The 25037-nt window shown below is 36.8% G+C and overlaps 1 protein-coding gene and 1 long non-coding RNA gene across 3 annotated transcripts; one reads left to right on the forward strand and one right to left on the reverse strand.

Moving 5' to 3' along the window:
• Positions 1-24: 24 nt before the first annotated feature.
• Positions 25-23504, reverse strand: LOC124981989 (uncharacterized). 2 transcript variants are annotated; one of them, XR_007108153.1, is made up of 3 exons: positions 23429-23504; positions 22811-22986; positions 25-1091 (listed from the first exon to the last, which is right to left on the reverse strand). It is a non-coding gene; the product is annotated as an uncharacterized LOC124981989 (long non-coding RNA). The 2 variants fall into 2 exon arrangements; XR_007108154.1 differs by lacking the exon at positions 25-1091 and adding an exon at positions 19494-20892.
• Capza3 (capping actin protein of muscle Z-line subunit alpha 3) lies at positions 1839-2738 on the forward strand. The gene has a single exon (XM_047548091.1). The coding sequence runs from the start codon at positions 1839-1841 to the stop codon at positions 2736-2738; it is 900 nt and encodes a 299-aa protein (XP_047404047.1).
• Positions 23505-25037: the final 1533 nt, after the last annotated feature.

The raw sequence follows: 25037 nt of genomic DNA on the forward strand, positions 1-25037 counted from the left end.
TCTTCAGTTTACTAAATTTATTTTTAATTTTAAAACATGATTTATTTTATGATTAAAGTAAATGACAAGATATGATAAATAGTATTTAAAACAAAATTTAAAAGTTACTATTATGTAGTAAAGATATGAAAGGGCATAACAATCAAAATACCAGAAAAAGAATAGAAATAAAATTTCAGAAATGAAATTATTACTTGAGAGATACGTTAAAACACTGTTACAGCATGTTGTCTGAAGGCATGAACTTGACAAGATCTAGACTCCAAGATCCCCTCTCACTTGACCTCCCTCATGCAGAAAGGAAAAATGATACCTAATCTGATGGAAGGTGGAAGTATTAAATAAGTCCATAATATGTCACTGAACACAGATTTTTTGCTACTGAGCATTCAAAATATAGTAACCATGAGTAATACTATTATTACTTTATTCAAATATCCCATTTAATGTATGCATCCAAAACAACATTTTAGGAACAATCAATAAGAGTTAAAAATACCTTGATAACAATATATTTGGTATGAGGGAGAAAACTAAAATAACCCAGTGTACTTATTACATACAGATAAGCTACAAAAATTAGGACACTTCAATTTGAAAACTAAGGTTAAGATGAAATAATCTAGCAATGTATAAAATCATAAAAGTTATAGGTAAATATTGTTCAAAATCTCACTCAATTTTACATTGTCAGAACCTATGAGAAGTCCTTAAATTTAATAGCTATGACTTCATGTGACAAAACCCGTGTTCTTATAGGAAAAAACACAGAAAAGCACAGTACAGATATGGAAGAAAGTCATAGTTTACACTATGAAGTGAGAGACTTCAGATTGGGACTTTTCTAAAAGAATAAGAAAAGAGTCAAATAAAGAGGCTAAGCCAAGAAAAAGGAGAGAAAAAAGGAACAGAAAGAACTTCCCAGTGGATATCTTGTTTCCATATTTTCATAACTTGTCGTGCAGTTTCTCCTCGCTTAGAAGTCTCTCCTCAGTAGGTGCTGTCACGGGTTCCAAGTGTAACTAACTCTGCCTCTTTGTGGAAAAGGAATTTCTCGCTACTCATCGGTTGTTGCCACTGTCACCACTTTTCTAGGGAGAAAGCAAAGAACACACAGTGGTTTGTTGCCTTTGTTCTTTTGAAACTAACATACTTAAATCTCACGGAAACATCACACAAGTCATGGTCCCTGCATGATCCTGCCCAACCATTTTGGTTTCTTATGTTCTAATCACAGTGTTTATAAATGTAACATCCCCTGATGTCTGGCACTTTTCTGTGGGCTACTGCTATATCTCATTTTATTTTTACCATTTTGTTCAAAGTTTTCAAACCTCTCATCACAATGTGCTTCCAGTGGGTTGGGGCAGCTATTCTAAGGGCCTGAGTAAAAATCAACACCATTTGATCCCTGAAGATGGAAAAATGCTGTCAAACACTCCCTAGAAACTCGGCCATTTCTCTAGATCCCTGACAACATATAACGCACACAGAGACACACCACTTTTGAAGAAGCCTGTTCAGGAGGCTAAGTTCTTAAAATCTTCAAAATTGGTATAGCTGGTTGACTGGGCACCACGCTGTCAGGTGACTGTCATTTTTCCTTTTGGTCTGAACACCCATTGTGATATCATCAAAAGTTCCACGCTTCATAGAGAAAGCTCTTTATGACTTCACTGGGAGACTCAGAGCTTGCCAGCCTGCCTGTTTTCATGGGTGGACATAATAATCTTAAGCTTGAATGATTAACACCTTGATGGGAAAGGTGTCCCATGGAATGTTTTCTCATCCTTTGAACACTCTTTATTTCAGAAGCTTTGCTTCTGCTGCAACCAAACATGTCACTTAGCGTTCTAAGTAGGAAAGAGAAAGAAAGAGTAATTCGCAGACTGTTAATACAGGCACCTCCAGGGGAATTTGTAAATGCCTTTGATGATCTCTGTCTGCTTATACGTGATGAAAAACTCATGCACCATCAAGGTGAGTGTGCAGGCCACCAACATTGCCAAAAATATTCTGTTCCACTCTGCATCGATGGAAATCCAGTACTCTTGTCTCACCACAATGTAATGGGTGACTACCGATTTTTTGACTATCAAAGCAAACTTTCTTTCAAATTTGACCTGCTTCAAAATCAGTTGAGAGACATCCAAAGTCATGGTATTATTCGGAATGAGACAGAATATCTGAGAACTGTTGTTCTATGTGCCTTAAAACTGTACGTGAACGATCACTTTCCAACAGGAAATTGCAATGTGCTGAGAAAAACTATCAAAAATAAGGAGTTCTTGATAGCTTGCATCGAGGATCATAACTATGAAACAGGAGATTGCTGGAATGGCCTTTGGAAATCTAAATGGATTTTCCAAGTGAATCCATTTCTAACCCAAGTCACAGGAAGAATTTTCCTGCAAGCTCACTTCTTCAGGTGTGTCAACCTTCATGTCCAAATCTCCAAGGACCTGAAAGAAAGCTTGGAAGTAGTTAACCAAGCTCAACTGGCTCTAAGTTTTGCAAGACTTGTGGAAGAGCAAGAGAACAGATTTCAAGCTGCTGTCTTAGAAGAATTACAGGAGTTATCCAATGAAGCCCTGAGAAAAATTATACGAAGGGATCTTCCAGTGACCCGCACTCTTATTGACTGGCAGAGGATACTCTCCGACTTGAATCTGGTGATGTATCCTAAGTTAGGATATGTCATTTATTCAAGAAGTGTGTTGTGCAACTGGATAATATAAAGGATTACTCCTGATAATCATCTTGACCTGACTTGGTTGTGTTTTTGGGACATGGATGTTTTCCTAAAGGTGAGCAACCCCTAGAGATGCCTAGTCCCAACCAAGTTCACATAGGGAAAAGTATAAATAGTCATTTTACTCAGGCAGTATTCACCAATATGGCAAAAAAGGGTGGAGCAAACATACTTCACAGTGTTGTCTACCATAAAAGCAGACATTCATTAGAATCTAAATAGTTTTATAGAATGTGGCACTACAGAAATATATGAGTGGCCAGGATTAAGGCTGTGTGTGTGTGTGTGTGTGTGTGTGTGTGTGTGTGTGTGTGTGTGTAGGAATGAATTTGGAACTGTCTTTGGAACTGAGAAGTTATGCAAATGAATACCACTCTGCAAGTGATATTTTACATAATTCAATTCAGTCCTAGACCAGACCTGAAAGGGTAGATTTCAACAAATGACATTAGATTTGAATGTTCCATGAAAGCAACTGATATCAAGAATCTAGTTTAGATGAAAAACTGTTAGTAAACTTGGCTCCACTGCCAAGAGGAGCACACTCCCTCCTCCCTCTCTGCCCAATGAAGAATTTGGGATTACTCTAAATCCCTGGACTTGTCTTGTAAATAACATGGTCTTCCAAGTCAACCAAAAAGCCTGATATCCCAGCCTTGTATACTCAAATTCTTGTAAAATCATCACTGTAAACACTTCTAAGTGCTTACTACCTAATGTGTCTTGTGCTAAATGTTTTTCATATAACTTTTCATTAGTCTGTAATCTTGTCCTAGTTTTATCTCCATTTTACATTAGAAGAACCTAAGATTTCAACTTGTTTAAACCATCCAGGCACACAGCATCTTAGTCTATTCAACTGTTACAATAGAATGCCATAAACTGGGTAGCTAATAACTGAAATTCATTGCTCCCAGTTCTGGAGGCTGAGATACCCAAGATTGAGGCACCAAACAGATTCATTATCTGCTTGAGGGCCTGTTTTCTTTGACACAGTGAAAGTAGAAAGGCAACTCTCTGTGTTTCTTGCATGGTACACTAATCTCATACATGAAAGTTACAAATTCATGACCTACCCAAGGCCTCACCTCCTGATATCATCATCTTGGGGATTAAGTTTCAACATTCAGACCACAGCCCATAGTGACAGGCATGAGTGATTCTAGAGTTCAGGCTTAGGGTATCATGGTTCTCCATAGAGGTCTGTTGCATAAAGAGTAATGAACTTTGCTGGACAATGAGTTAGGCAAGCATTCTACCTAATAAACATCCCAGAAATAATAGGACTGGTGCTTTCTAGTGAAAACAAGCTTCCTATACTGCCACCCTAGCAACCTTCCCAGTACTGTTACCACTGGTATCTGCTCTTTCAATTAATTCCAAGTTTAAACCTCCTTAACAAGATTATGGGAGAACAGTAGATGGGTCCCATCCTCCATTTCTTATTTATCTAGGTAGCAAAGTACTTTGTATTTTGGATTCATGGAATTGGGAAAGAGAAAGGAATCTAATTCTACTTAATAAACTTCGAAGTAGTCAAGATTCTACTCAAGAATTTCTAAAATTCAAGTCTCTTTTTCCCAACTGGTGGTTCTTAGAGAATATCAGAATTATCTGGGGTATATCTGTAAAACTACAATTACTGGGTCTATGTTCAGATGTTGAGTTACTAAGTTGGGAGATATTCTCTCTCTCTCTCTCTCTCTCTCTCTCTCTCTCTCTTTCTTCCTAAGGTTAAAGCCCAGGACCTTTTGCAGGCTAGGCAAGCGCTCTACCACTGAGTTACACTTACATTCCAGGATATCTACATTTTTAACAAGTATCAGAGATGATTCTGAAACAAAGGAAAACAGAACCATATTTTAAGAAATACCACCCTATTCTTAAAATAGCATGTTTTGTTTTCTATTTAATTAAAACCATTTCCCACAAAACTATTGTCCAGTAAAAGTCATTTCCACTATTCACTAGAGTCACTGTGCATGGACAAAGACAGGCTTCCATCTGTCACATAAAAAGGGTGAGAAAAAACTTTCTAAGTAGAAAATAAAATTGTTTTCATAACAGCAAAATGGAGACATTGGGTGGATTCTTTAACAAAAATGTGAGTTGATACCATGGTTTTATTTGTAAGAGTTTTCCAGATCATGCCAGAATAAGATTCAACGGTTTATGGAACAACAGTTACACAGACATTTGGTTTCCTCTTCTAGAGCACAGTTTTAAAAATGTTACTGATATTTCTATATATAGAAGTTGCATGGACAAATCGTGGTAAAGCACTTAAAGTATAAGGTATTTTGACCAATTTCTTCCATCCAATTTTATGGAATTGTTTTAAATATTAAGAATATGCAGCACCTAAAAATTTGTATTCTGTTCTATTTTTACATAATGCATGTATCATAAACATTGTCCCATGTCATTTAAAACTCCTTGAGTGCATAAATTACGGCATGCCATTCATGCTATAGATGCACCATACCATGATGCATCAAATGTAAGTTAAGTTTTTAACATTTTATTTGTGTTTTTATTATGCTATAGTGGACATTTATTTGTCTACATTGTGGATTATTTCCCTTAAGACAAATTCCCTAAAGTTGCATATTAAAAAGACATGAAGATATTAATGCCCTTACTACACATTGCCAAAATGATTTCCAGAAAGATTTTAACAAATTTATAATCTCTGCAGTCACATATCACATTTTTCTTTAATCAGCAATGAACCTTAAAACAATACAAAACAATAAAGAGGTATTCCATTAACTTATGCCACATTACCGCATTAGACCAAAAGCACAACCATGAAGATATTATTTGGCAGTTATTTGATTTACATGGATAACGGCATAGCTGGGAAAGCGCACAGTTACTTCTTGTTTCCTCCTTCCTCTTTCTCTCTTTTTCTCTCTCCCCCCTGCCACGTACACACACACACCTCTACACTCTAAATACACATACACCCAAAACACTTCACATCTTGAGGAGTCAGTGTGATGGATCATAAAGATAGGATTGTTTTTGTTTGTTTTAATATCCCACTCCCACTGGATTGTAAGCTCCATCAGAATGGGACCTTGTCTATCCCATGTACCTAGTCCATTATCGCCTGTCATATGGAAAGTATTCAAAGGCAGGCAGGCAGGCCAGCAAGAGGGAGGGAGGGACATTCTTGAACATGAAGCATGTCGGATTTAGCAGGCCTTAAGAGTTTATAAACCACGAATACCAGCTGTACCGTGCACCCCACCACAGATTTCTACTGCTAATAATAATATCCCTTATTCCAAGGCAGTTGATTTCATTCTGAAGCTGCCATTGGCCTCTTCCTGCCTAATGAAAACCTTCACTCTTTCCTCCAGTGCTAATGCTATTATCCCTTATTCCAAGGCAATTTCTTTTCTTTCCTTCTGAAGCTGCCATTGGCCTCTTCCTGCCTGATGAAAACCTTCACTCTTTATTCTAAATGAAAGAGAGTTCCTCTTCAGAATGTTTAAGAAAATCAAGTATTTCAAAAGTCACCTATTTTTTCAATTTTATGATTCTCTGTCAAAGATTTTCTACCCTTCCTCTTGAGGACAGGTCTAGAGGGCTAATTGAATGACCATATCATGTTCTACTCAAAGCAGAGTCCAGAAGGGGCATTGTATCTATCAACACTCCCCTACGTCAGGCTGTGTCCCTGCTCTTCTGGAATGTGCCCTGGACTCACAGCAGCCCTGAGGTTAAAGCAGGCTTCCTCTGTCCTTCTTTGCTTGTGACTTCATTCCAAGCTGCAAAACCCAACTAGTCCCTTCTCCTCTCATGCAGGTCTGGGAATAATCAAACAGATAGGGTTCCTGTTCAACTCTGGTTGTTCCAAAGTTTATAAAGGCCCAACACATCATTGACTAAATTTTAGTGAATCAACCACTCATTCAATTTTTTGGACGTGTTCCCGGTTTATCTCACCTTCTTCTCCACCTTCTCACCATTGCTCGCCTCAGGCTGAGTTCCTTTTACTTGGATAATTTCAACAGGTTCTTATGATTTACCTCTATTTGTATAGATTGAGTTCCTATTCTACCTTTTCCTAAAGTCTTGCGAAATCTATCTCAACTCTGCCTTGGTCACTGCTCTCTCTGTTTCAATGAGCAATTAATTTTTTCCTGTTGATTCCTATAGATTTGACTTAAGGATGTGTCTTGATGCTATTCTTCTCTACTTAAGCTCTACTTCTTCATCATTGTTTCACATAGCAAATGACTTCTTTACTAAGAAGATGTAGGCTTTGAAAAAAAAAGAAAAAAACTCCTAGATCTTCCTCTCTCTTCAAAATATAAAAATAGATTTATTTTCTTCTCCTTCCAAGTAGTCTCCAAATAAGTGTATATTCCTTTCTAAGACTAACTCTTCTTCTTGTGCACCTCATCTTACATCCAGGGATTGAACCCAGGGGCAGGACACTCAACACTGGACGACATCTCAGCCCTTTTTATATTGTATTTTGAGACAGGGTCTCGCTGAGTTGCTTAGGACCTCGCTAAGTGACTTTGAACTGACAATCTCCTGCCTCAGCCTCCCAAGTCACTGAGATCACAGGTGTGCGCCACCAGGCCCAGCTAGCTTTTTCATTATTGACTCTTCACTGTCTCACTTGTCCCAGTCCTTGTCCTCTGTCAGCAAGCATGCAGTTCCCATTGTCCTAAAGAAAAAAATCCCCAAAAAATTCTGTGTCCTTTTGCCACCAAAAATTTCAAAAGACTATCATAGTCTTTATATTTTTCCTTTGTTACCACTTTTTTTCTTCTTAAAGGAATGGATTTACTTAAGAGCATGCTATGTTCTAGGCACTGTACCAAGCAATTTCACCTGCCTCATCAAATCCTTTAAGTCATACAACTGGGAATTATTTTTTAACAGTGTGGGAAACTAAGAATATCCTTATGTAATGTGGCCAAATTGATAGCTGGGTGAGTGGCAGAACTGGAACTCCCAACTCAGGTCTATCACACCTCAAACTTCACATCCTTTACACTCTCCCACAGTGCTTTACCTCTGCCTCTGGCAGCTAGTCCAGCAGACCAATTAAAACCCACTTTCGATATTTGTAATAGCAAACTGTTCATTCCAATTATCATCCTGAGAATTTATCTTAAAAAACTTATTTCTTCATCTATGCCTCACCTAATTTTTTTTAATTTCTCTTGTATCCCACTCACCAATACAAGCATTTTCAAGACTTTGTTCTCCATTCTCTTTTTTTACTGCTATAGAAGTATAATTGATATCTAAAAGTTGCACACCTTTAACATATATATCTTGATGAGCCTGGACATATGCACATACTCATAATGCTTATATGCATGATATGGCACAAAGCATATCTACCACCATGAAAAATGTCCCTGGGTCCTTTTGTGGGATTTTTTGTAAGAACACTTAACATGAGACACATCTTCTTAACACATTTTAAATACACAATACCAAATTCTTAGCCACAGGTACCTCATGTGGAGCAGGCATCTAGAACTTACTCACCTTGCATAATAGAAACTTTACACCTACTGAAGAACAATTCCCCATTTCTCCCTCTGCCCAAGTCCCTAGCAACCACCATTCTACTCTCTGCTTGTAAAACTCTGACCACTTTAGATATCTCAGTGTAAGCATAATTAGGCAGCACTTGTCCTTCTGTGACTGACTTATTTTACTTAGAGTAATGTCCTCTAGATTCAGTTCATTTATGCTGTTTGCAAATAGCAGGATCTCATTCTTTATTAAGGCTGAATAATATTCTATTGTGTGTACATGCTGTGTTTTCATTATCCATTTTTTCACTGATAGATACTTAGATTGCTTCCATTTTCTGGCTACTGTGAATGATGTTGCAATGAGCATGGGGCTGCAGATATTTCTTCAAAATTTGGGTTATTATTCCTTTACAGTCATGCAAAGGAAGAAGTTCTGGATCACATGGTTACTCTATTTTTTAAGAATCGTCATACTGTTTCCCATAGTGGCTACACCATTCTACATCCTTACCAACAGTGTGTACATGTTCCAATTTCTCCACATCCTCATTGCTTGTTCTCTGTTCTTGATTTATATATAATAGCCAGCCTAATGGGTGTAAGGTGATTCCTTACTATGGATTTGATCTGCATTTCCTGGGTTATGAATGATGCTAAGCACCTTTTCATGTCACCCTCATTCACCAAGGTTTAAGAAAGTACCCATTCTTCACAATATTCACCAAGTGCGCTGTAAATGGAAAACTCCAGTACACATGGCCAACTACTAAGTGATTCCTCAAGGCTGCTTTTGTTTGTTGTTTCTTAGCATATGCATTTTTTTCTCTTTCCTTTGGCTTCCAAACTATTTTTTTTCATCATTGAACTTTTCACAAAGCACTGTATTCTAAGAACAACCACGACCAGACTCTGCCAGACAGCTTTGATTAACACACCTACTGGTCAACTTAACCTCAGAAATATCCTGTCTTGGCACTGCTTCCCGTTGCACCCCTCTTCTCCCCAAACCCACAACCCTAGTTCACTTAGATTCTGTAGTAAAAACAAGATTTCTGCTAAGGAATTATTCAGAAGATTCCAATCAACCTGACTCTGAGCTTCCAACAGTTTCAAAATCACCTCCTCGTCCAGGTCATTTGATAGTTCCAAATGCGAACATCTTGTTCTTCCACCCCTCCCTCCTTCAAGCAAATTACTCTTCTGTTCTTGGAAGCATTATTTTGCCATTAACCCAAGGTCAAAACTATAGGCATTCTTAACTTCTTTCCCCATTTCCTAAAATCCAATTTGTTAATTAGTGCTTTTGTTTCTGTCTCTACAAGTACATATGTATTCCCTTTCTTATTAATAATCTTTGTTACTTCTTATCAAGTTTTCTAACTGGTGTACCTTCACTTATTCTATGAAGTTCTTCCAAATTGATTTTCATACACTCAATTGATCACCCACTGATGCTACCATCTTGTTCAAACACTTTTTTTAAGTACCTACTGATTAGGGGGAAATTTCAAGTTCCCTAGTTCAGCATTCCATGGTGCTCTGTGACCTGAGCACTCCTAGCACTCTGTGGGCCTACTCTGACTAAACTAGACCTCCAGTGCCTTTTCCAAGAAGCCTCTTCTAATCACCTCACCAGAAGTGCTCTCTACATTCCCTGAAGGTGAACACATTTTATCTCCAATCCTTCCTTGGTACTTGTTCTCCTTAATTTGAATATTTAATGTGTTTGTTCTGCTTTTCATAAGAGACAAAAGGAGGAAATATTTTTCATACACACAAAATACAGTGGAAATCTATAAAACTTTGAGTTAGAAAACCTAAGCTCAAGCCCTTATTCTATCAATTAACATTTTTTAATATTAGACAAGGTTAAAATATACAACTTCTTTGATACTCAATTGTTCCATCTGTTAAATGGGGAGGATTTTTGCAACACTGAGGCAATAAGTTGTACAATACTTTTCCAGTTGTAAACCTGCAGCATCTACCATGGAGTTTTGTGTGAGTCATAAATGGTTGGTGGATGAATAAATGTTCCAAAGAAAAAAAAATCCCCAAGTTTTCCACCTTTCAGGATTCTAATTTACAGATGCCTCAGAGTTGGAAGCACAACTTTGTATTTTAAAGGTCATTCGTAGTGCCTGGCAAAAGTCAGAACATATTCCCTTACTCTATTTTCCTGACAATTCACTCTTGAAGTCTTATTAATGCCAAGTAGACATGGATTCCTTAAGGAGGAGCCAGTGAAAAGATTTGTCTTCCAAACTTAATAAATCTGGGTCCCCACTGAAAACAAGTGACAAGTTGAATAAATGAAAGAAGGAATAAGAAGATTATCAACAAAATGTGGAAACACAAGAAAGAAGTAACATGCAAGCAGTTCCCATCTTTAGGTCAAGTGATAAAGTGACCACAAGAACCCGGAGGGAGGAGTCTTTATGTTGTTACTATAGGAAGAGTTTTTAACCTTCTGTGAAGGACACTGACTCAGAGGGACAGAGTATAAATGCTGTCCTCCTTTCTCTGAGTCTTTATCAAAGCCCCTCAATGGCTAACCCAATCAGAAAACAGAAGGCAAGGGATCCCATTAACGTAGGCCATACACATCAACCTCACAAGATCAACAGCAGGGTGGGGAAGGGAAGAAAGGTAGTACAAAGGAGCAGGTCAAAAGCATCAGATGTGAATTGATCTGGAAGTGATTTCTGACACCTGATAGTGCTTTATATTACAGAGATGAATATCAGGCATTCACTAAATATATTTTATTCTTTTGATAATTTAGAAATGTCATTAGTTTACATAAATAAATTTCTTAGCACTACATAATAGAAGCTTTTGGAAGGTTTTTCATATTTTAATCCATTTTAACTCTCCTGAAAAAGACAACCTCTTCTAGATTATAAATGCAACAGCTTTCCTGAATTAATTTTGTTACATAAATATAATTCTTACCATAGTGTTCTTATCTCCCTAGTCACTTTTTATTCTTATTTTAGAATATGTAAAGTGCCCTCGCTTTGCAAACACCACACTCACCCTCCAAACTCATATGAATAAAGAAGAATTTATGTTGCGAATAGGATTTACTAATTGGACAGATTTATCTTTTCCTTTCCCCAGGAATGTGGTCTGTGGCCCTAATGACATGCAAATTCAGCCTCAGTTCAGAGGCAGTCCTGGCATGAGAGTGAGTTAACTTATTGGTATGTAGCACTGCTCTCTTATCAGACCTGGGAAAACCACTCAACTGGACAACCAGTAGGCTGATCTTAACACTGCAATTTGCAAACACAGTGACTGCGAAGTTTCAAGGAGAGCTTATTGCTGAATAAAAGGAGAAATTCCATGATTATGTTTTTCAGCAGGAATACCTGAACAGTATCCCAATGATTCTCCATGGCTACTTGCTACATTCACTTCAGTCCTTTTTATACCTCGATCTTGAAATCTTTTACAAGGAATTTTCCTTTTCTTTAGATATTTCCTCATGACTGATTTCATTCTTACCTTGAAATTTGATGTTCAAGTTCTCAGCTTGGTGAACCACTTGTAAGTTTGGAAATGGTTTGAAGAGGTTCATGGTTTTTTGGTTTGTTTTGATTTTTGACTAAAAGACTGTAATCATCATACAGCTTTATTTCTTCATTTAGGGTTTGGGAAACTGAAACAAGGCCAAGAGAATTTCAGTGGTTTTTAAAAGCCATTTTAATTGACACTACACTCCAGTCTAGTGTTATTTTCACATTTTGTTCAGTTTTCCCTATTATTTCTAAGCCCACAGGGAAGATCTCAGAAGAAATATATATGAGAGACTGGCCATAGAGAGCAAGATTGAGCAACATCTAATTTCAGAGAGGATGCTTGGAAAGACCACCCACATTTCTGTTACAGTGAAACATTCTACATGCTCATTAAGAAAGAGATGGATCATTTTTTCCACAACTGATGGAATTTGTTGTTACTTATTCATACATGCACACAATATAACAATATAATTTGGCCAATACCAATCACTTCCAGCACTTCCCCCCCTCCCTCTCCACCTCCCATATTGTGAACCCTTTCGTCTACTGATCTCCCTTTAATTTTCTTTAGATCCCAGTTCCCACCTTTCTTTTCCTTTTTCCTCTCTAGCTTCCACATGTGAGAGAAAACATATGATCCTTGACCTTCTGAGTTTGGCTTATTTTGCTTAACATAATGGTCTCTAGTTCCACCCATTTTTTCCAAGAAACAGGTAGATTATGTATCAATTTTATTTCCTCTTTACCCTCTGATAATTGGATGGGCTTTTCAAAAAATATCTTCATGTGGTTGAAAATGATAAAATTACACAGGTCTTGATTAGGAAGGTATAAAGTAAAGACATAAATCTTAATCTTTCTTCTGCTAATACACACACTCACTGATACAAAAAGCAACACGAGTCTGCAAGAAAAAGACAGAAATCATAATAGGAAAAAGGAACAGGTATATAAACACAATTTAAGGAAGAGAAACTCCAAAAGACCTACGGAAAAAAGCATGGGAGATCATCAAAGAAATGCCAATGAAAATTAAAATAACCATTAGTTTTACATTATGCTTATAAAAAATGTTAGAAACTGATTTAGGTAAACCATGGTAAAGATGCACACGTGTGTACATGTGTGTAGAAACTGCCATGTGTTGTTGTTGGGAAGAATAGGCTGCCGTTTTAAAGAGCAATTTGATGGTATTTAGTCAAGTAAAACACAGGCATGCCATATGACTCATCAGTTCTACTCCTGGGTTTATTCCTTACAAAATTCTCACACTCAGTCTGAAAGGAAACATATACAAAGATATTCACTGCAGTGTTGTTTGTGGTAGCAAGAAGCTAGGTGCAATTTGGAAGTCCACCACCAATGAATGAAAGAAAAGGTGGCAGATGCACATCAAGGACCATGGACAGCTGGAAGAGATGGAGCAGATGAACACAAGCTACAGGGTGGATCTTAAGAACGCACAGCTGGTAACACAGCAATACACAACGCCATTTATATCACAATAAGAACCGCAAAAATTGAAGAGATGCTCACACAAAATGGACATTTTTCAAGAACTTTTTAAAAAGTATACAATGAAAGTATTAGATAATTGCCTTATACAGCAGAGGAGAATGGTAATGGGCTATGAGGAAAAAAGAAAAGAGATACATGGGTGTGTAGATAACTAAAGAGAAGCAAGGAAACATCAGAATAAACAACCAAAACCATAAAAACTGGAAACAAAAGAGAAAAGAAAAGTAAAATTTGTTTTACTTATTCAAAGTAGCATGAACTTAACGCTCCCAAAGATGAACTAAAATGTCCACTTCCCAATCTTCCTCAGCCCCTCACATGTCATCTCCACCTCATTTAATGATCAGTGGCTTGCAGTAGTAAGACCCAAGGCTGCAGGTTAGGAGAGGGCATGCTTTCACAAAGTAAGAAATGTCACTGACAAGCAAAAACTAGAAGGAAAAAATTAGTTATCTGTTTTTGCCTAAGGGGTGATTGGAAATGGTGAATTTGGCTTCATATACTCCCAATGGATTGACTAGAAGATATCAAAAGACACCAACCAGGACTTGTAAGGGATATAGAGTCCTAACTAGCAAATTGCAATTGCATGTATTTCTTACCAGGTCCAGAGATTATAAAAGCCTGACCATAAAGATATAGCATTGTTTTATTTTGACTCACTCAAAATTGTAACAAATTTTTGTTTTATAAAGCTGCTTTAGGAAAGATTACATAAATTTTCTGCTTCTCCAATTTCCCACACTCTAATCTTCAACTTTGTTCATGTCTAGCATGTTGCCTCACCTACTTTCTTGATGGTGAAGAAAATCAAGAGAAAGAAGTTGCTGAACTATTCAGTTTTTAATTTGTACTTATTATAGTTCAATGAGTGTGTCAGAAAAAGCAGAGCTACAAAGATAAAATCCATTCCTTTTAAAATGAGTGCTGCATTAAAAGGAATTTTGCTGTTAAATGATTAGTGATACTTTTCTGGGAAATGACAGTATAACAGAAAATGAGTTGACACTTTTCAAATAGGTATTGGAGATGCTTTGGTGCCCTTGACACACAATCTCACATATTCTCAGGATGTCCTGGAGTTTCTAGCACAAAGAACAGACAGTACAAGACTTAATGTAAGACAGCCAATTTACATCTATTCCAAGATATGTGATTCTGTGGGATACAGTGCCTTTCTAGTTTATACTATAGCAGTAAAAAATATAGGCATCATTAGAGCCAAATTCAAAATATATACAATGACATTTTAAGCATATAACTACAATACAGTTCTTATGCACTGAAGCCAGCAAGCATTTGTGGTGGCCAACTTGAGAACAAATTTTAATAGAACATAAGAGATTCCCTCCCAAACATTCTGCTATTCTTCTAAATTCAGAATTATAAATCTAGGTATGCTGTCTGTCAAATAAAACTATTCCCCTCTTCCATTCCCACACTTTCTCCTGGTACAGCAACCATGGAGAAGACTCAAATGATGCCAAGAGTAACCTCTTCCTAAAAGTCTGCAGAACAGGGGAAAATCCAGATCAATCTGAGTTCATTTACCACTGGTGAAGCAAAGTATAAACCTGAACCCATACCATTTTATAGCACTAGACTTATAACTTTCACGAGTTTACTTTCCATCAATTGCTATAAGTCATTTTCCTGAAAACATACCTGTGCTAGGAATTTGACAAACAGTACAGGGACCATCCCTGCTCTGCAGGAACTCAAAATCTTGATGGTATAATGTTAAAGTAACAGAGGAACATTTCTATGTCAAATAATTAGTGCCCTTATAAAGAATGGTATTTATTCATTTACTTATTAATGTATTTGGTACTGGGGATTGAACTCAAGGGTGTTTTACCACTGAGCTACATTCCCAGTTCTTTTTTATTTATTTATTTATTTTTGAAAGAGGGTCTTGCTAAGTTACTGAGGCAGGTCTAGAACCTGGGATCCTCCTGCATGTGTCACTGTGCCTGACTAAGTTATTGTAATTTAAAGATGAAACTTCAGGGGTTATATTGTTTTGTTTTGTTTTTTCACTTGGATTTTATAATTTTTACTGAGAAGTTAATTTCTTTGCCTTTTGCTGCTATAGATCCCATCCCCCAAAAAATGAAAAAGGAAACTTCTTCATGGGAAACTGGAATCCCTTGTTCTACAATTAACAGCTTCTTCTGACTCATATACAGAAGAAGTGAATGAAATTGGCTTTTCCCAGAATGGCAGGAGATGAAAGATTTTGTGTTTGAAAGGTAGAGATAAATAAAGTTAGTGGAAATCTGGCAGAGACATCCATATGAGTTCTACCATGAGCCACAAAATGTCAGATCTCCGAGACGGTGGCTTGTGCAGCAGAGGGATGATCACTCCCAACTCCAAGTATGTGATTGAACTTGTACATTCTACTTTGCCTGCATTCAAATGACATGAATCCATTCATAAATATTTCATGAAAATAAGTCAAGGTCTGGTTTACAAGAAATCTTGTTCTAAAAAAAGTCCTCGCAATGACTTTTTGCATGAACTCCTTCACAGCTTACTTTCTATTTTTAGTCTTATGAAAAGAAAGAATATTTATTTGTTCAGTTAATATTTATTGTGTTTATTTTTTGTGCCAACTCCTATATTAAGCACTAGAAGCACAAAAAAGAAACATGACACTTTCCTGTCTCTGAGTAGGTCCTAGCTGAACAGGTAGAACTAATTATATAATGAACAGAGTCATAAACCTGGCACTACAGGAGAGCAGGAGAGTAACACACTTTCCCTGGGGAAGTTAAAGAAGGCTTGTATGGAGGATGTGGCCACCAACCCCACCCCACGTATGGGACTGGAGCTTTACTCCTCTAACTGCCTGAATCTGGAAACTGTTCCAGACTGGCACAAAATGCCTGGCCATGACCATACCCACTTCCCAAGGGCAGTCCACATGCACACACTGGTCCACACTGGGAGCAACTCCACTACAGCTCCCCAGCTCCCAAGTTTCCAGTAGGGCTGGCTGGGCCTTCATTATGAGAGCAACTGCAGTTCTCCCTTTTTTTTGTATTTTGTCTTCAAGTACTGGAGATTAAACCCAGAAGCACTCTATCATTGTGTGATTCTCAGCCCCCTTCCTTTTTTTAAATTTTTTTAATTTTCTCTAATTAGTTATATGACAATAGCATGCATTTTGACACATTGTACACAAATGGAGTATAACTTCTCATTCCTCTGGCTGTACATGGTACAGAGCCACACTGGTCATGTAATCCTACATGTTTATAGGGTAATAATATCTGTCTCATTCTACCATCCTTCCCATCCCCACTGCCCCACCCCACCCCTCCCCTCACTCCCCTCTGCACAATCCAAAGTTCCTTCATTCTTCCCTACCCATCCCCCCACTATGGATCAGCATCGGCTTATCAGAGAAAACATTTGACCTTCGGTTTTTGGGGATTGGCTTATTTCACTTAGCATGATATTCTCTAGTTCCATCCATTACCTGCAAATGCCATAATTTCATTCTTCTTTAAGGCTGAGTGATTTTTCCATTGTGTACATATACCACATTTTCTTTACCCGTTCATCTGTCGAAGGGCAGCTAGGTTGGTTCCACAGTTTAGTTATTGTGAATTGAGCAGCTATGAACATTGATGTGGTTGTATCTCTGTAGTATGCTGATTTTAAGTCCTTTGGGAATAGGCCAAGGAGTGGGATAGATGGGTCAAATGGTGGTTCCATTCCAAGTTTTCCAAGGAATCTCCATACTGCTTTCCATAGTGGTTGCAACAATCTGCAGTCCCACCAGCAATGTATGAATGTACTTTTTTTCCCCACATCCTGGCCAACACTTATTGTTGCTTGTGTTCTTGATAATTTCCATTCTGACTGGAGTGAAATGAAGTCTTAGTTTTGATGTGCATTTCTTTAATTGCTAGAGATGATGAACAGTTTTCCATATGTTTGTTGATCAATTGTATTTCTTCTTCTGTGAAGTGTATGTTCATTTCTTAACCCATTTATTGATTGGGTTATTTGTTTTTAATGGTGTTAAGTTTTTTGAGTTCTTTATGTATCCTGGAGATTAGTGCTCCTTCTGAGGTGTATGTAGTAAAGATTTTTTCCCATTCTTTAAGCTCTCTCTTCTCATTATTGATTGTTTCCTTTGCAAGAAGAAGCTTTTGAATTTGAATCCATTCCATTTGATTCTTAATTTTACTTCCTGTGCTTTAGGAGTCTTGTTAAGGAAGTCAGGTCCCAAGCCAACATGATCAAGATTTGGGACTACTTTTTCTTCTATTAGGTGCAGGGTCTCTATTCTAGTGCCTAGTCTTTGATCCACTTTGAGTGGATTTTTGTGCAGGGTGAAAGATAGAGGTCGAATTTCATTTTGTTACATATGGATTTCCAATTTTCCCAGCACCATTTGTTGAAGAGGCTATTTTTGTCCAATGTATGTTTTTGGTGCCTTTATCTAGTATGAGATAACTGAATTTATGAGGGTTTGCCTTTGTGTCTTCTATTTTGTACCATTGGTCTACCTATTTTGGTGCTAATACCATGCCATTTTTGTTACTATGGCTCTGTAGTATAATTTAAGCTCTGGTATTGTGATGTCTCCTACTTCACTCTTCTTGCTAAGGATTGCTTTGGCTATTTTGGGTCTCTTATTTTTCCAAATAAATTTCATGATCTCAGCTCCTTTTTAATTTTATTTTTTAATTTTAATTTAATTTTTTAATTTTTTTTTACTTCCACTTGACATTTATTGTTTTTTTTATTATTATTATTATATACAAATGGGATACATGTTGTTTCTCTATTTGTACATGGAGTCAAGGCATACCATTTGTGTAATCATACGTTTACATAGGGCAATGATGTTTGATTCATTATTTTTTTCCCTTCCCCCCCACCCCTCCCACCCCTCTTTTCCCTCTATACAGTCCTTCTTTCCTTCATTCTTACCACACTCCTTATCCCTAACCCTAAACCTAACCCTAAACCTAATGCTAACCCTTCCCACCCCCCAATATATGTCCTCATCCGCTTATCAGCGAGATCATTCGTCCTTTAGTTTTTTGAGATTGGCTTATCTCACTTAGCATGATATTCTCCAATTTCGACCATTTGCCTGCAAATGCCATAATTTTATCATTCTTCATGGCGGAGTAATATTCCATTGTATATATATGCCACAGTTTCTTTATCCATTCATCAACTGATGGGCATCTAGGTTGGTTCCACAATCTGGCTATGGTGAATTGAGCAGCAATGAACATTGATGTGGCTGTATCTCTGTAGTATGCTGATTTTAAGTCCTTTGGGTATAGGCCAAGGAGTGGGATAGCTGGATCAAATGGCGTTTCCGTTCCAAGCTTTCTGAGGAATCTCCATACTGCTTTCCAGAGTGGCTGCACTAATTTGCAACCCCACCAGCAATGTATGAGTGTTCCTTTTTCACCACATCCTCGCCAACACCTATTGTTGCTTGTGTTCTTGATAATCGCCATTCTATTTGGGGTGAGATGAAATCTTAGGGTAGTTTTGATTTGCATTTCCCTTATTACTAGGGATGTTGAACATTTTTTCATATATCTGTTGATTGCTTGTACATCTTCTTCTGTGAAGTGTACAAAACATAATTAGAAGCTATTTTGAAAATCTATACTCCAAAAAAACAGAAAACCTCGAAGACATCAACAAATTTCTAGAAACATATGAATTACCTAAACTGAACGGGGAGGACATACACAACTTAAATAAACCAATTTCAAGCAATGAAATAGAAGAGGTCATCAAAAGCCTACCAACAAAGAAAAGTCCGGGACCAGATGGGTTCTCAGCTGAGTTCTACAAAACCTTTAAAGAAGAGCTCATTTCAATACTCCTCAAAGTATTTCATGAAATAGAAGAGGAGGGAACCCTCCCAAACTCGTTCTATGAAGCCAATATCACCCTGATACCTAAACCAGACAGAGACACATCGAGGAAAGAAAATTTCAGACCAATATCCTTAATGAACATCGACGCAAAAATTCTCAACAAAATTTTAGCAAATCGCATACAAATATATATTAAAAAGATAGTGCACCACGATCAAGTGGGTTTTATCCCAGGGATGCAAGGTTGGTTCAACATTCGGAAATCAATAAATGTCATTCACCATATCAACAGACTTAAAGTTAAGAATCACATGATTATTTCAATAGATGCAGAAAAAGCATTCGATAAAATACAGCACCCCTTCATGCTCAAAACACTAGAAAAAATTGGGGTAGTGGGAACATTCCTTTTTTTTTAATTTTGATCCTTCTGTCTTGATCCTTCTGTCTTTGATCCTCAGCCTCTTGGAGTAGCTGAGATTACAGGGGTGGCCCACCACACCTCGCTTCACCTTTCCCCTTCTAACTCAGGAGTGGGCAAACTTTTTTCCAAAAGGAATGGATAATAAATGTTAGGCATTTTATGACACACAAAGTCAATCTTGAGTATTCCCCGCACCCCACACACACAACCCATTAAAAATGTAAAAACCATTCTTACTTAGCTCAGGACCACATACAAAGAGGCCATGGGTCATATTGGTTTGCGAAACCCCACTCCACCAAAAACAGGTTTCTTAACTGCTCCCCACAAGTATGGATCCCAAGAAACAGTAAACACCCTGGAAGAAAATGTGTTTCAGAGTCTGGGGAATCTGATTATGATGAAGGAAAGTCATTGGGACAAAAATGTTTAACAAGAGTTTACTGAACCAGGGTAGTGACCATGTTGAACTTTACCTAAACCTGTGGTCCTGGAGAATAGAGAGTTAACCTTTCTTACCTTTTGTTTTCCAAAATCCCTCTCCACTTGTGTGTTCTGGGAAAGGGGTAATTGCAAAGAACCACCTACTCCATATACCTTAAACAAGACTCAAGGTCTGTCTACTCTGCCTCCTAACTCCCGTAAGACTTGCAGTCGGCTCCCTCATTTATGTGTGACAACACCAGACACTGACCCTGAAAATTCCCATCCTTTATCTCAGAAATGATTAACTGAACCGTTTGTCCACCCAAAACTGGCTCAACTCAGGGATAAACTTTTCTTGCTCATCTGACTGACTGAAACTCCCTCCAATTACAAAAACAATCCCAGCTGCAAAATCATCCTATCTCTAACTTATCTTCTCCTCCCTATAAAATTTAAGGCGAAACCAGCCTGCCAAAACACTCTGATCTCCATCCTGGGGTGGATTCCCCATTGCAACATTCTGAGCAACAAAAGTTGCTCACTTGTTCTGGGTTTTGCCTTTAACAGTGAGGATATGACTGCAAGCAGAAGAAGCGTATTCACAAAGCACTGAAGTACAATAGGACCAGATAGAGTCAAGAGACTGAGCAGACTGAGACGGTGGAAACATGAAGCACAGGTTGGAACCAGAGTGCAAGACAGTAGATGAAGCTAGAGTATTGTAGTGGAGTGGCCTGAGGGGCCTAGCATGTGAAGCCAAGGGTTCAATCTGCAATGTTGTGAGGTTGCTGATGGCCTTTGTAAGTCCTCTCTTGAAAACAAAGTGGCTTGACCACTAGCCAGGGGTGAATAGTTCCTGAAGGAGAGAACAAACAAACAAAAATCTTTAGAAGTTATCACCAAGAGAACATGGTCCCCTAAGGTTGGGATCATTGGCTGACAAACCTCTAAGGGTCTCAGAAGAATTCTGGAAACACATGTATCCGCTTTACATTTTTAAGTAGATGTTTAAGGTTTGTCTTTGAAAGTTAAAAGAGGTGGGCAGACTTCAGACACATTGTGGATGTTTACATTTTGAAACAAATCATTCAAGTTTTAAAATGTAGATAGTAGAATCTAAATATCAGACATTCGTCCGTTCAAAAAATAAGTGAACGTTTTCTAATTTATAGAATTCCTTTATCTTCTTGGATTTCTTTCACTTAGCCAACAAATTTTATCTTAATATATTTTAAACTAGAAAGTTTCACTGATTATTCTATCAACCATTTTGCTACAAAAATATATGAATAATATTTTTCCTGTATGATAAGATCTAAGAGTTTTAAATTGTTTTCTTCTATAAACAACAATTCAAAAACTATATAAATAAATCATGTGTAATAAATATATTACAAATTTGACAAGTTAGGTTTAAAAGTAAAAACAATTTATTAGAAATGTACCTCAGTGATATGGATTGAGCTAATTTATTTCCAATTAGTTTATGCATCTTTGAATGAATATGACTCATTGCTAAAAAGTGTTCACCATCAAATCTATTTTTATTTCTACTCTATTGACATGAGCAATGAGCAATTTTGGCAAGTTAATAAGTGAATGGGAATTTTAAAAAAGTTCTTAAGGTACTCAGTTCTCTAAATTCTACTGAATTTTATACCAAAAAAAAAAAATCAGGTAACCAATTATGAAAAATTATTTCTAATGGTATACCAATTGCCAACTTGTCATGAAAGCATAGAATTAAAAACCACCTCATTTGCAAAGGGCTTTGTTTTCCCATCTTAGCTTTTGGAAAGAAGAGTACAAAGAGCATCAACGCTCATTAATGATCAGCAGGACACCTGGAACACTTAGAAAGCATATTACTTAATTCAATATATTCAGACAGGGAAGGAGAAATTAAAATATTAAATTTAGTTTTTAAATTTAAAATATATCAACATCAAAGGTTAATTCATTTAATTAGTGGAAAATGCACCATATAACCTAATTAAGGAAAACCAAACTTCATGGTTAAACCCATTAGCCATATCTGGAAAATAAATCAAACTTTTTAAGCTTTTACTTACAATATAAATGTTAATACACATTTTTAGAAATACAAAAATCACTGTGAAATAAATTAGGAATCAAAACTAAAAGTTTTCATAGCTAACATAAGGTAATTTATCTATTTGCTTTATAAGTTGAAAACAATAAAATGCCATACTTGTAAAATTGTACAAATTATGAATTATTTATAAAGTTAAGAGCATAAAACCAGGTATTGTATTCCTTTGGTAAATGAGTGTATGTGCATGTATTAAACTCCAGTGTTCAGCCTTGCTGTAAATTCAAAAACTATGTATACAACATAATAAACTTATAATTAAAATTTCCTATATATTCTTGAAAGAAATGATAGGTACTACTAAAATTACTTAGTCTAGCAGTTAGCAGGCAGTTACATTTTTTGCTAGGAAGCAGAAAATATTAAATATTTTCTAAATGAAACAAGATTAGGTTAATTGAAATCAGGGTAAATATTTTATAAAATTGATTTGAGAAGATAAGTTTAGCCACTTTAGCAAATGATGAACTCCAATCTGAAAGAAATCACATTAAATGTTCATTTTCAGTTTTAAGTGCCTTATAAAAAATTTTTAGAGTCCCAAATTTCCAGTTCCATGTAAAAGAATCAGCAGTCTAATTTTACTCCTTTGGCTCTTCATCCTGAGCTAATAGCACATCTGGAGAGGGACTGCTGGAAACAACTGAAAAGAATCACTTACCTTTAACTGGAAATTCCTCTTCTCAAGGTACTCTCTCAAGAATGGCTCATTCTTCTACAGTCCTCAAAGCAACGCTAGAGGTGGAAGCACCTGTTATTCCACTCCACAGTGCGTATGAATTCAGAGCGTGGACAGCACTCAACCAACACTCTGAGCACCCTTGAACTTTTCACACCCTGGGAAAAATGCACCTTAGTCAGATGAGGTTTGGATAAGGGGTATGTCATTTTATAGAGTGAAAGCTACTATGAAAAGAAAGGTGGCAAAAGAGAATCTCCTTGGACTGCAGGAGAGTGCTTAGCAGATGTGCTTCAGGAAAAGTACAGTCTATGGAAACTGAGTATTTAGAAAACTTCTTTACAAACTCCCAGAGGTATTTACAGTCCAGTCAGAATACTGCTGCCGTCAGGTATGGGCAGCACAGTTCTCAAGAGAAAACTGAGAATAAGAACGTACACAAATGTCTGAGGCTTTTGGCAAAGTTTCTATACCTTATTCTGTCCCCAGAGATTTTGTACACATGCCTCTGTAATTATTTCCATTAAAGACTAGAAGGAGTTTGACCTCTTTATGTCACCCTCAAAAAGGGAAAAAGCGTAACTGGGGATCATTACTCACAGTCATTTCAAGTATAAGCAAGAGGGTCATCTCTACCTCAAAGTTAGCAGTGACCAATCTGTCCCCAGGAGCTAGCCTCCTAAAACAGGAGTGGGAGGGAGTGCGCTGGGCGGGGAAGGAGGGGAGAGGGAACTGGGCAGTGGTGGGAGAAAATGGGACTGGCTGGGGGAGGGTTACAGGGGCACAACAGCAGGGTCATCGCTGTTCAATCCCTTGAAATAAATGCAGGGGAAAAAATTCCCATTGTAGAGATGAAGACGTGGCATAAGAAATATGTTTACTACTTAATATTTTTGACAGGAAAATAAAAAGAACTTTAATGAAAAAGTCTTCAGGCTGATGTCTGCTTCTTAGACTTCTGGTTATTTCTCTAACAGACATACAAAGGGAGACATTAATTCATTTAGGGCATATGAAGTAGAAAGGAGTCTCTCAGCTAACAAGTTATATAAATTAGGTGATATATAATTTTGTAAGAATTATTGTCTACATTTATATGAAAATAAGTATGAAACACACGAAGAATGAAGAAAGGGATTTGACTTTCAAACTGGAATACTTGGGTATTCTTCACATTTATGATGATAAAAATTTAAGAAAAAATAAGGAAAGTCATTCTACAGAAAACTCAGTGGAAAAAATACTTGGGTGCTTTAATTTCCATGTTAAAAATTAATCTTGCAACATTTTATACAAAATCTTATAATTGGTTCTATAGTTAATTAAAATTTCATTAGTGAGCAGATATGAAAAGCACAACGTTTTTGAAGTATTTATTATTCCTTCTTGGATTACTAATGAATTAAAAACTCAAGTGCATCTGTATTAAAGTCACCTTCCTGCTCATTTATCTACATACTCAGAAAGCAATATGTTGAAACCAAGACGGCTTGGTATATTTGGTACTATTATTTTCCCTAACGAAATCATGAATGTAAATTTATTCAGTGGTACTTTCTGAAAAATTAACTACTGTTGCAGCTAACATAGTCTTTTCCAGTCCAGTTACTTTAGTAATTAAGATTCTATTGAAGTTCATTTTCATTTAGGCATATTATAACTTTTGCCAACATTTTTTCTCCTCACCCAAAGGATGGTGTGAAGTCACATCAACATCATTTTTAAATGTTCTGATCTGTAGATTCTTCATGGAATAAGATACTCTTTCACCCTCTGGAGTTTGGTTCATATTCCTAATCCATTTAAAATAGAACTAAAAGGAGCCAACCATTGAAAAGGAATATCAGTGTTTTTGAAAATATTTGGTATATTTCTTAGTTGCAAATGTTCTACTACAAATTGATTAAATTGCCTACAAAGTAAAATAGATAGATATGGATGTATATTTTTACTAGTAGTAAACTTTATTAAGATCCATTTCTACATTAAGAAAACCATGAAAAACATTCCTTAAGGGTTTAAAATATTTCCTGTTGTGAAAATTTCTGTTAATTAATTAAAAGCCAATTAAAGGATATTATTATAGTTATGAACATTAAAGCAGACTCACAGCTCAAAATATAGCAAAGTAAATTTTTCCACCTGAAGCACTTTTTTAAGGGGGTTATGCAGTTTTTGGAATTCTCTATTTACACACACATACATGCAC

The sequence above is a fragment of the Sciurus carolinensis genome, chromosome 4, assembly GCF_902686445.1.
Source record: "Sciurus carolinensis chromosome 4, mSciCar1.2, whole genome shotgun sequence".
Classification (NCBI taxonomy): Eukaryota; Metazoa; Chordata; class Mammalia; order Rodentia; family Sciuridae; genus Sciurus; species Sciurus carolinensis.